The sequence below is a fragment of the Odontomachus brunneus genome, unplaced genomic scaffold, assembly GCF_010583005.1.
Source record: "Odontomachus brunneus isolate Ranch 3 - 2012 unplaced genomic scaffold, Obru_v1 Obru_scaffold_293, whole genome shotgun sequence".
Taxonomy (NCBI): Eukaryota; Metazoa; Arthropoda; class Insecta; order Hymenoptera; family Formicidae; genus Odontomachus; species Odontomachus brunneus.
Window position 1 is genome coordinate 60,716 of NW_022639743.1, and position 12,091 is coordinate 72,806.

The 12,091-nt window shown below is 29.9% G+C and overlaps 2 protein-coding genes across 6 annotated transcripts in view; one reads left to right on the plus strand and one right to left on the minus strand.

The window, feature by feature from the left end:
- Window positions 1-8,926, minus strand: part of LOC116853247 — a 9,176-nt gene extending 250 nt beyond the window's left edge. The window contains exons 1-4 of the mRNA XM_032834219.1: window positions 8,545-8,926; window positions 8,225-8,455; window positions 1,195-1,529; window positions 308-791 (exon numbers count right to left, since the gene is read on the minus strand). Coding sequence (XP_032690110.1) covers window positions 308-791; window positions 1,195-1,529; window positions 8,225-8,455; window positions 8,545-8,548 — 1,054 coding nt within the window. The 5' untranslated portion in view covers window positions 8,549-8,926. The remainder of the gene's footprint in view (window positions 1-307; window positions 792-1,194; window positions 1,530-8,224; window positions 8,456-8,544) is intronic.
- A 1,550-nt stretch (window positions 8,927-10,476) lies between these two features.
- Window positions 10,477-12,091, plus strand: part of LOC116853246 (sulfide:quinone oxidoreductase, mitochondrial) — a 10,935-nt gene continuing 9,320 nt past the window's right edge. Inside the window, exons 1-3 of one of the 5 annotated variants that reach the window (XM_032834214.1) lie at window positions 10,477-10,966; window positions 11,054-11,178; window positions 11,259-11,367. In XM_032834214.1, the coding sequence (XP_032690105.1) occupies window positions 10,958-10,966; window positions 11,054-11,178; window positions 11,259-11,367 (243 nt within the window). In that variant the 5' untranslated portion in view covers window positions 10,477-10,957. Of the gene's footprint in view, window positions 11,179-11,258; window positions 11,368-12,091 lie in introns of all 5 variants that reach the window. The other 4 variants (XM_032834218.1, XM_032834215.1, XM_032834216.1 and 1 more) reach the window with 4 other exon arrangements.

Consider the following 12,091-nt stretch of genomic DNA (forward strand, 5'->3'; position numbering starts at 1 on the left):
CCTATTTGATTTACTAGATTCTGAATATAACAATTGTTCATTGTTTTAATTATGGTTTCAAAACAAAGTAATCCCTTATGAAATAATTTCAATTATGTGCTTCACTCTGTAGTATTTTTAATATTAAACATTAAAATAAGAAAAAAAGCATATTACAAAACAAAAAGTAAAAGCAATGCTCCTAATTCAAATTAAAATGTACGTGTATTCTTCCGACATTTTCCTGAAACGTGACCTATTTTGTTGCAGTTTACACATATAGTATTTACTGCAGAGCACGCGGATTTAGACGCGATATGCGTTAAACCACAATAATTGCAGTTTAAGATCTTTAAAATTCCACACATCCAATAAAAATGATTTAGTCTACAACATTTGCTACATTCATTCATATAAGCAGGACACTGTCGATAGAAGTGACTTTCTCCACAATATGAACAATTCTCTTTATATTGAGATGGACATCTGCTCCAATGGTGATTCATGTTACCACACTTCGTACATTGTCTACCATGTGCTCGACAGCAATTTATTGCATGGTCTAAACTACACTTGCTACAGTTTTTAACTGTATAATTAACAATTTTTTCATCTTTTTTAAAACTTACATTTTCATACCTCATCCAAATATGTGTTATTTCTTGTATAGTTAAAAACATTGTGCTTGATGGAAATGAGAATCCTGGAATTAAGATCTTAGCATTGTTTGTAAATTTTCCAACATCTATTTCCTCCAGAATTTTCTTCTTTACTATCTCATCCACATTAGTCGTATATTTCGATGCTATTACCTAGAAGAAAAAAATATTGCATTATATATGATTCAACATAGGAAGAAATGAAAAATATATTAATATTTTTTACATATTCTGGCATAAAAACAAATATTATCTGCAATAAACATTTCTAAAAAATTTAATTGTAGACTAATTACTTTATATTGTACTTATTACTACATACACATAACTTCAATGAATCTTACATAAATTTCATATCAATTCTACATACAAAGTCTTTTCAAATCAGAATGAGAAATTAAAAAATTGTATATTCTTCTTATATTATATTATATTTGTTAGTATCTCATTATATAAATCTATTTTATAATTTGATATGAACAGGATTTAGGACTGAGATAAAAAAATTTATAATTTGTCTACAAGTATAGAAGAAACATAGTTATATTAAATATACCTTCAAGTTATTTACATATGCATCAATATCTTCATTATGTTTTCTTTTTTTGCCACCAAACATGCAATAATGATCAAATTTCTCAAGTAATACATTTATATCATCATTCGCTTGACTATCATCAAATGTAAAAGTTCTGTATATGTCTTGTCCAACAAGTCCCAAACGATTCAAGAGCATGATACCCCACTTTTCTTTATTATTTTCTGCTTGATCAATCAACTTCATATTTGTGAGGAAGTCATTCTTCCATGAAATCCACATTGGTATAAAGTCATCCTTTGTAAGTATTTTTAAGGACAATACATCAGGTATATTTGTGGGTACTTTACTTCCTGCATAAATTTTTTTACTTTTAAGATTGTACTCTTCCTTAGTATAGAGAGCATTCTTTTCAAAATTTTATTGAACATCAATTATATCTTTGCAATCAACTTTGGATAATACATTGCAATATGTGCTCAGTTTGCCTAGCTCAGTGAAAGTATGATAACTGTTACAGTTTTTTCTTTCACAATCGTTATATAGTTTTGCATCTACATTTACAACATTATCACTTGAGTTGTTACCCAGACAGTACAAATACGTTCTATGAACATTCTGAGAATAATATCAGGGATATTTAAATATTCGTAGAATATTCTCACATGATACTTCGAAGTTCCTAATAACTTTCAAGAGAACATATAAAGTAGACAAAAAATTACGTTCTATGAACATCCTATGAATATTCTAAAGAATATCTTATGAATATTCTAAACCTTCCCACAGCACATTACCCACACAGCATATAATATTATATATATAATATATCACAGTAATATTGCAATATCTCAGTAATATTACATAATTTTACTTAGTGAAAAATGAAGTATTATTTTATTTAAATAACAAAAAAATCTAACATTTCATATTTTGTGTCATTTCATTTATTCGTAAGATTCGCGTGGATTCGATCTCGTGTCACACGGCATCTATCTTTAGATGACTGTGCTGTTTAAATGCTTAACCTCAAGCGATCGTACGAGAACTGGTGATGCCAATGCGCTGTAACAATATTTTGGTGGATTATATTTACAATATATTCTAATATCGTTCAAAAATGTAATGACATATTTGTTCGATAAATGTTTCAAAGGATGTAACAACAATCACAATGCGATTAATATTAATACAATGTTGTATAAGTAATCAAACTTTAACATACAACATGCTCACAAAAGAGAGAATATTCCTTTTTTCTCTCTCACAATATTTTGACAGAGTAATTATTCTGTAAGTGAATTCTCAATTGAGATCTCAGCTGGATCTTTTCAGTAGGGCAGGTAGAATATAAAGTTATATAAAAATTAAAATGACGTCAAATGATATAAAAGTGATGTCATTTTGACGTCAAACGATACCATTTTTATGACAATTTCAAGACATTGATGTCAAAATGATATTATCTTAACATCAAAATGATTTTGTGTTGTATCTGGGATGCTCGTTAAAATGTGTAAGCTTACTACCTATCCATAACCTTACTACAATGTTCGGTAATGTGAAGTTATTAAAATGTTCTTAGAATATTCTGAGAATTTAGCAAATAATATTCTAATAATATTCACAACGTTCTTAAAACGATATAAGAATATTCTTTCCGAATATTTTCTGGATGCGTAAAAATCATCTTGTTAAAATATTCTTCGAATATTCTGTGCTGTTTTAATAAAATATTCTGAGAACATAACAAATAATATTCCAATAATATTTAGAATATTCTTAAAACCATGTAAGAATATTCTTTCCGAATTATCAAGCTCCGCGGTCGCGGCGTGACGCCGAGTACATATCGAACAAAACAACGCGACCGCGTAAGCTTATCTGGAATTTCTGAGTTGATTGGTCTTCCGAGTCAAAAATATCTCAAGCACGAAAACTATAATAAACTATAATAAAAAATCTTATGAAAGTTTCCCTATATAATGTTTAGCGCGCGCGTAATTTGCACCAAGTTTGATTAAAATTGGTGCAGGCAATATGGAGATCTTAAAATCTCGCCCGCTAAAAAGCCTTTTTATTTTCGTGCAGATTCTCATTTTTTTCAGACACACGTACACACGCACACAAGCGAATCAGTTTGTCCATCAAGCCGCATTTGCATCGCCAAGCGATTTAGCTTCAGATCACACGTATATGCACGCACACAAGCGACGCGCGTTTGTCCGTCAGATTGCGTTTGTAATATATATAGGCTACAATAAGCAACATGTTCACAAATTTACGTTAGACTACAGGAAAAGATTTAGGATCAACTATTTAGGATGTACATATCAAGTAATTATAATTTCAAGTATATTTTCTTATAGTGTTATGTCAATCTGCGTTTGTGATGTCTGCGATCTGCATTGCAAACATATAATCTGAATTTAAAATTAATTGGCGAGAAAGAAAATTTTCGTAGGTGAAATATTATAAAGATAATAATAAATATTAGAAATATTTATAATAATAAATATTAGATAATAATAAATATTAAAAATATTATAAATATTATAAAGATTTCCATATTGACTGTACCAATCAGAATGGATGCATACGTGTGCAATAAATATTAAATCAATTATGTATCTTTTCGTCTAGCGTAAATTTATAAATAAAATAAAACAATTTCATTGATAAATGTAATAAAGTTCAATGATGTTTATGACTGTGTTCCGATATTCACTACCAGTATTGAAGATCTATAGTTTGTGTTACGTACACAAACTATAGAGTTTCAATACTAGTAGTAAATATTGGAACGTAGCCTGTGAGTTCACATTAAGGGAAAAGATACATCACTACATAGAAGAAATTTTATAGTAAAATGTGCTACGAAATTCTCTGTGCACGCTGAAAAAAATGTAAATTCAATTAGTGTGATTGGAATTTTGTTGATTAGCAATATTATTAAAACCAATAAGCTAATAATTAAATGACATAACTTATTGATTTTTATAATAGTGCTACTGAATCAACAAAATATTTCCAACCACATTGATGTGACTAAATTTATATTTTTTTGTGTACCTCTTTATCATAAATAAATGCTGCACGTTATTTATTATTAAAAATCTTTATTTTATTTTGAGTTTATATACATAACTTTTAATTTATAACATGTTATTAGCAATATAAATGGTATGAAGAATATAATAGAGCATTATATATGTGTAAAAACATGATGCAAAATATGTAATCAAGCGCCGCGGTCGCGGCGTGACGCCGAGTACGTATGAAACAAAATAACGCGACCGTGTAAACTTATCTGAAATTTCTGGGTCGATTGGTTTTCCGAGTCAAATATCTCAAGCACGAAAACTATAATCGAAAATCTGATGAAAGTTTTCTTGTATAATGTTTAGTGCGCGCGTAATTTAACCAAGTTTGATTAAGATTGGTTCAGGCAATACGGAGATCTCGAAATCTTGCCAGCAAAAAGTTCTTTTTATTTTCGCGCAGATTCTCAGATTTTTTTCAGACACACGTACGCACGCACATGAGCGAATGAGTTTGTCCATTTGCATCGCCAAACGATGCAAATTACTCCCACATACAGAAAACTTGCCATCCACTTCCCCTCCTAGTCCAGGTCAGGCACTCACCCATACATCTACTCATTCACTCATCCACATTTATTCCCTTGTGACACAAAAAGGGGAGACAAACGGACAAGAAGGGCCCCCGAGAAGTCCACAGCGTTCTACGTCTCTGAGCGCTCACTCAGGACGGTAAGAGATTGGCAGACTTAATTCATTAATATTTCGTTAACTAATTGTCGGATCCAAAAATGCAAGAGGAACTTTCAATTTCAAATTGCACCCCCTACCTACCTCTAACGGGTGTTCTACCAGTTTTGAGATACCCTGTATAGGCTGCAATAAGTAGCATGTATTTATAATAATTGTTATTGATTCACGAATTTACGCTAGACTACAGAAAAAGATTCACAGTCAACCATTAGATGTACATATTAAGATATATTTATAATTTCACGTACATTTCCTTATAGTTTTATATCAATTTGCGCTTGTGATGTCCGCGATCCGCATTGCAAATGTATAATCTGAATTTGAAATTAATTGGTGAGTAAGAAAAGATTTTCGTAGGTGAAATATTATAAAGATTTCCGTATAGACTGCACCAATCAAAATAAACGTATATTACGTGCGCAATAAGTATCAATCATATATCTTTTCGTCTAGTGTAAACGCGTAAATAAAATAAAACAATTTCATTGATAAACTTAATAAAGTTCAATGATGATTACGACTGCGTCCCGATATTTACTACCAGTATTCAAGATCTATAATTTGTGTCACGTACACGTATAGAATTCCAGTATTAGTAGTAAATATTGGAACGCAGCCTGCGAGTTTACATTAGAAGAAAATATACATCACTACACGGAGGAAATTTCATAGTAAAATATGCTACAAATATAGAAATCCAGTCAAATCATATTACTTCTATTGCCAGAAAAGTTGAAAAAATTATATACTTTACAAGAATTAATAGAATATAATTTTAAAAGTTGAAAAAATAAAGAAAAAGTATATATTCTTTGTGGAGAAAACTTAGTATAATTGAAAAAAGAGATAATAATAACAAAAAATATCTTTATTTTAAAATTATTTAAAACTGCTAATATAACAAAACGTTTAAAATCACAAATTTAAAAATTAAAAATGTATTTCCCTTATAGAAATATCATACTAAGAATCATTGATAATTACTTATTTTCAGTATTAAAAATACTGGATAATAAGTAATTATCAATGATTCTTAGTATGATATTTCTATAAGGGTAACGTCAAAGATACATATAGACACAGATATATATAAAATTATTAGTGCAATTTTCTACAATGGTATAACTAATGGACATTATATAAACGTTGTGCGTAATAAGCACACAAAATGGATTTCAATTAATGATTCCACAATAAAAAATGCAGTTAGCCATGAAATTCCAAAGGTACATACATTTTCTTTGCTGTAAAAATAATGTAAAAGATTTGTACCTAATCTACACAAAAAGCAGTGAGACCATAACAGTCTTTACAAAAGAAAAAAAAAGACGCCGAGTACGTATAAAGAAAAGAACCAAACAAAAAATACCAATACAAAAACACCAAACAAAAAAAACCAAAACAAATATTATCAAAACAAAAACTACAAAACGCAAAGTATATGTTAACTTAAACAAAGTGCAGATGTTTTAAATTAATTTAATTCAACAAAGGAGTGAGATTAATATAATTAACCAAGTATGTATATGTATAAGTATTTATTACACAAGTAATTGTGTGATAAATATATTGTGTGATGTAATAATGATCAGATATTTTAAATAAAAAAAAAATTTTGTAATAATGATCAGATATTTTAAATAAAAAAAAAAATTTTTTAATCAATTATGTCTTATGCCAATATCTTATGTCAATTTGTTGTTTTCTATATCTATAGTTGGGGCACACCATCCCTTGTAGCATATTGGTTTCACATATGTTTTCTAAATGTATATATCATTTCATAACCATTTATAAAATGTTTCCCACACATTTCTAAACGGTACTAACCGAAATACTAACCGAAACGTTTTCATATGATATATCGTAATTTATCATATTTTATTAATATTAGCCAATAAGCAAATTGAGCGCAGACTGCGCGCAGATTGGCAGCAAATTTGATCAAAAACCCACAGCAAAACCATAGTCATCTGTGTCTACATTAAGTTACGGTTTTGGCGACAGATCTTGCTGTCGGGCAATTGGTACCAAATTTGCAGCAATTATCCGACAACAAGCTCTACCGCATATCTGGCGGCAATTTGGCAGCAAGATTTGATATAACAGATCCTGCATCAAATTTGTTATCTATTTACATCAAAAGTTGATAGCAAGCTTTGCTCGAAATCTGTTCGCGCACCCTTATAGAAATATCATACTAAGAATCATTGATAATTACTTATTATCCAGTATTTTTAATACTGAAAATAAGTAATTATCAATGATTCTTAGTATGATATTTCTATAAGGGCAGATTTGGCTATCTGGGTTAATAATTGAACGCTGAAATATCGAAGTATCAAATTGAGAAAAACTTAACGTTGAGGATCAAAAACTCGGCGTGCCCTGCCGAGAATAAGAATAAAGATGATGAATATATTATTCTTCAATATAAATGTTTATAGTGTAGTAATATTTTATGTATATTATACATTATGTAATTATCCCTTATAGAAATATCATACTAAGAATCATTGACAATTACTTATTATCCAGTATTTTTAATACTGAAAATAAGTAATTATCAATGATTCTTAGTATGATATTTCTATAAGGGATGTACATTATTGAAAATATATTCACTATGGAGAAATCTATATTGATGTTTCGTGAATTTAAGGCTGTGTCGCCGTGTATAAGAATGACTTTTCTATATAAATATATTTGTTATCATATGTTGCTTTCTATATAAATATATGTAACCCACACAGCAGGAATGTCCCAAATATATCATAAAGATATCTTGAAGATATCACATATCCCAAATATATCTTTAGGATATCGCTATGATATATTTTGGACACCTCTGCTGTGTGGGTAAATATAAATAAATAAATAAATAAATATATATATATATATATATATATAAATAAATATATTTGTTATCGTATGTTGCTTGTTGTTGGTAAAATCAATGTTAATCGTTTGTTAATTCAAGATTATATTTCTTCATATATAAAATTTAATTTTCTCTATGTGTGAATATAATAACTCCTATATGTGTTTGTCGATCCTATATCAGAATATATGAAAATCATCTTGTTAGAATATTCTCAGAATATTTTGTGCTCTCTGGGTAGTAGGTGATCTTGATGAAATATTACTTAGTTTGTTAGTAACTAACTTGGGTAAACCAATATTTAGTTTGCTACTAACTGTTTTGGATAAATCATTACTTGAATTGTAAGTAGTTGATTTAGATAAATCATTACTTGGTTTGTTGGTAGCTGTTTTGGTTGAATCATTGAACGGTTTGCAAGAAACCTTAGGTGGATTATTGACATGATTATGTAAATAACAATCATATCCGGCTGTTCTTGTATTTCTATTAGAATTAAATTCCAAGTTTGCATCACTCTTGATGTTAACTTGTCTTCTTGTATCAGAAATATTTTTCTTTTCTTGTACTAGAACCTGTTCTTTTCCTTTACTAGAACTAGAACCTGTAATATAAATAATTCTTTTATATTGTCTTTTGACATGATTGGAATAAATAGTTACATTATTATTGAAATAAATAGTTCACACATACCCATTTTTGTAGAAATCACACACTACGTTGCACAAATTGAAATTTGTATCAACTTTACGTGTCTTTTAAAACCAAAAATATTATATTATACGAAATAAATTCTAAAAGCTACATCAAACTTTTTGTTACTACCTATTCACTCGTATGCAACAGTATGACATTCAAGTTTTGACGTGTAATCTATATCAGTCACACGATTTATCTTCGTATAAACCCGTGATCCCCCGGAATCCAATGTGTATATGGCTGCGTTCCGTTATTTACTACAAATACTGTCAGTATTACCAATAGCATTCCTAAATAGGTTACATTGCACTGCGAAAGCACTTCGACGAGTTTGTGACGTCATGAATTTTGATGTCACTTCCTGCTGTGGCTATTGCAGCTGGGGTGCGTTCGAAAACACTGAAAGTCCACGACGGAAAGTGGCTGTGGTGGATGGGCTTGGTGGGGTTAGTGGAGTTGGTATCGAGAGGAGTTTTCGAACAGCCATGGAAGAATGCTCAATGTGACATACTACATGTGTGTTGTGCCTACATATGTGTTGTACAAAATGGCTGATCGAAAGCGTATTTCGACATTAGCTATAATTGCTTCTCAGAAAAATAATAATAAAATAATAAATTTAGTAATTAATTAATTTAGTAATTATTAATTTATAATTTAGTTATCTGGAAAGTTAATTGGCTATATATTTCTCGGTCCGAGAACTCGGATCGATTTCTAGCATCGTGGGCACCAGGCCTAAGGAAATTTATAAACTTATTTATTACTCCTTACCTTTAACATCGTATATATAGACATTTCCCTTGTCATCCTTTTGTATATTTTTTTAAATATCCATGCATAAAATATGACGACCCGGGATTAAATTTTCCATTTTTTTTCACAAATTGTTACTGATTCGTGACTTTTAACGTGCCTCGTATCTCGTAAGAAAATTTCAGAACCTATAAAATACAAAAAGCTTAATAAGCTTTATTTATATTTAAAGACAATATTCTGACAATATACATCACTATAGAAATAAACCTAAACCTACGTAGTACGGAGCACCCCCTGGGGTGCGTTCGAAAACATCACCCGTGTGTATTTTGTCACACTCAGATCGTTCGAAAACCCCTAGTGGGCACACTGACCATGCGACCATGGCCGTTCGAAAACCGTACTCCGTGGACCACTCGTGTGACTTTTCTCCACTCTCTTTTGCGCGGTGTGAATCGGTGGAGATGGTGGAGAGTGCGCAAAGAGTGCAATACAGTATGAAATTACTAAATTATTTATGGTTTTTTGTTCTTCGAAACATTCGTACAACCATTAGCCATCACGGTAAGATAAAAAATTTAAATGGGGTGCTCCGTACTACGTAGGTTTAGGTTTATTTCTATAGTGATGTATATTGTCAGAATATTGTCTTTAAATATAAATAAAGCTTATTAAGCTTTTTGTATTTTATAGGTTCTGAAATTTTCTTACGAGATACGAGGCACGTTAAAAGTCACGAATCAGTAACAATTTGTGAAAAAAAATGGAAAATTTAATCTCGGGTCGTCATATTTTATGCATGGATATTTAAAAAAATATACAAAAGGATGACAAGGGAAATGTCTATATATACGATGTTAAAGGTAAGGAGTAATAAATAAGTTTATAAATTTCCTTAGGCCTGGTGCCCACGATGCTAGAAATCGATCCGAGTTCTCGGACCGAGAAATATATAGCCAATTAACTTTCCAGATAACTAAATTATAAATTAATAATTACTAAATTAATTAATTAATTAATTACTAAATTTATTAATTTATTATTATTTTGCTGAGAAGCAATTATAGCTAATGTCGAAATACGCTTTCGATCAGCCATTTTGTACAACACATATGTAGGCACAACACACATGTAGTATGTCACATTGAGCATTCTTCCATGGCTGTTCGAAAACTCCTCTCGATACCAACTCCACTAACCCCACCAAGCCCATCCACCACAGCCACTTTCCGTCGTGGACTTTCAGTGTTTTCGAACGCACCCATGGAAGCATCTAGCTGTGCAATGGCGTAGGGCCACTTAAGTCAAGGTGTGCTCAGCCAACAATTGAAGTCTGAAGTCTTGGTCCATTACAGAATATGCCGGATATATTGCATTTGCGACGATTATATGACGTAACGCGACCGAACGAAGGCGAATTTTTGTTGATTCGCGCAAGTGGTTCCGAAAATGGTGTTTGATATCATGAGATAAAATATGACAAATATTCGAAAAGTGAGAAGGATTAACCTAGTGTGAGAAACTCAAAGTGTGTGCAAACTTATGTAAAGTGCGGATTTTCAATAATCTCCGAGAATACATCAATATATAACACGATAATTCTTATCATATCATATTGTTGATATTTCTGTATCGTTACATTTTACGAATGAATGTGGTGATTACATCGTGGATATCACAATTGCATTTGCAAATTTGTGGTTGCTTCAATAAATTTTACTAATTGATAAATTTATTTACATAGGTACATATTTGCTGTGTAGTGTCACATTCAATTTTTACCATGTCTCATTTACTGTTATTTCGTAATCTTCCATCATTTTCAAGAAATTTGCTGATGAGAGATGAATGCAGACAAATCCATTATTCGTAAGTATACTATATTACACAGAAACAGTTATGTTATTCAAGTATATTGTATTTAATAGGATTTTAATTTATTGCTTTAGCTGCAAGATTCTCGTGGTTGGAGGTGGTACTGCTGGTTGCACAATGGCTGCTAAGCTATCCAGGAAGTTAAATGATCCGAATCAAGTTATTGTATTGGAACCCAGTGATGTAAGTTTATAAATATATTTACAGTATATATGCAAAAGGTTTTTTAAGTACTGTTTAATATTTTAGGAGTTGATTCTTGAAGTTATTTTATAAAGAGAAGTTTAAATGAACATGTAAAGTCTAAAGGATCTTATTTTAGAAAGATACAGAATTAAAAATTCTACTAAAATTAATATTTTTTAAACTAACGATTTTATTGGAAGCTACCAAGAGTATTTCTTTATAGGTAATTAATAAAACAAAAATCTGCAGAAAAGAAAATTTAATTTCATCCATTAATGTATAAGTTGGAGACAGTAATATATTACTTGAACTCTTTTTATACCATTGACATCTATCAGATTGTGATCATATATAAAAAATGAAGATAATATCCTGCCTATTGAGTTTGAAAGAAAAACCTTTCTTTTTTAAGAAACTATCAAAAGAAAACTATAATTTTATACAATTCTTAATATTCCAATCTCTGAAATAAAGTCTTTGAGATCATATGTTTATGTAAACTTTTTTTTGTAAAGTTACCTTAACCATTAACTCTTAAAATATTGCGCAATATTTATCTCTTTTAACCATATAATTTATTTCTTCTACATTTTCCTCTGATATAATAAAAATAGAGATATTTTATAATTTAACATTAGGTAACTTATTTTATGTATATATATATATATATATATATATATATATATATATATATATATATATATATATATATATATATATA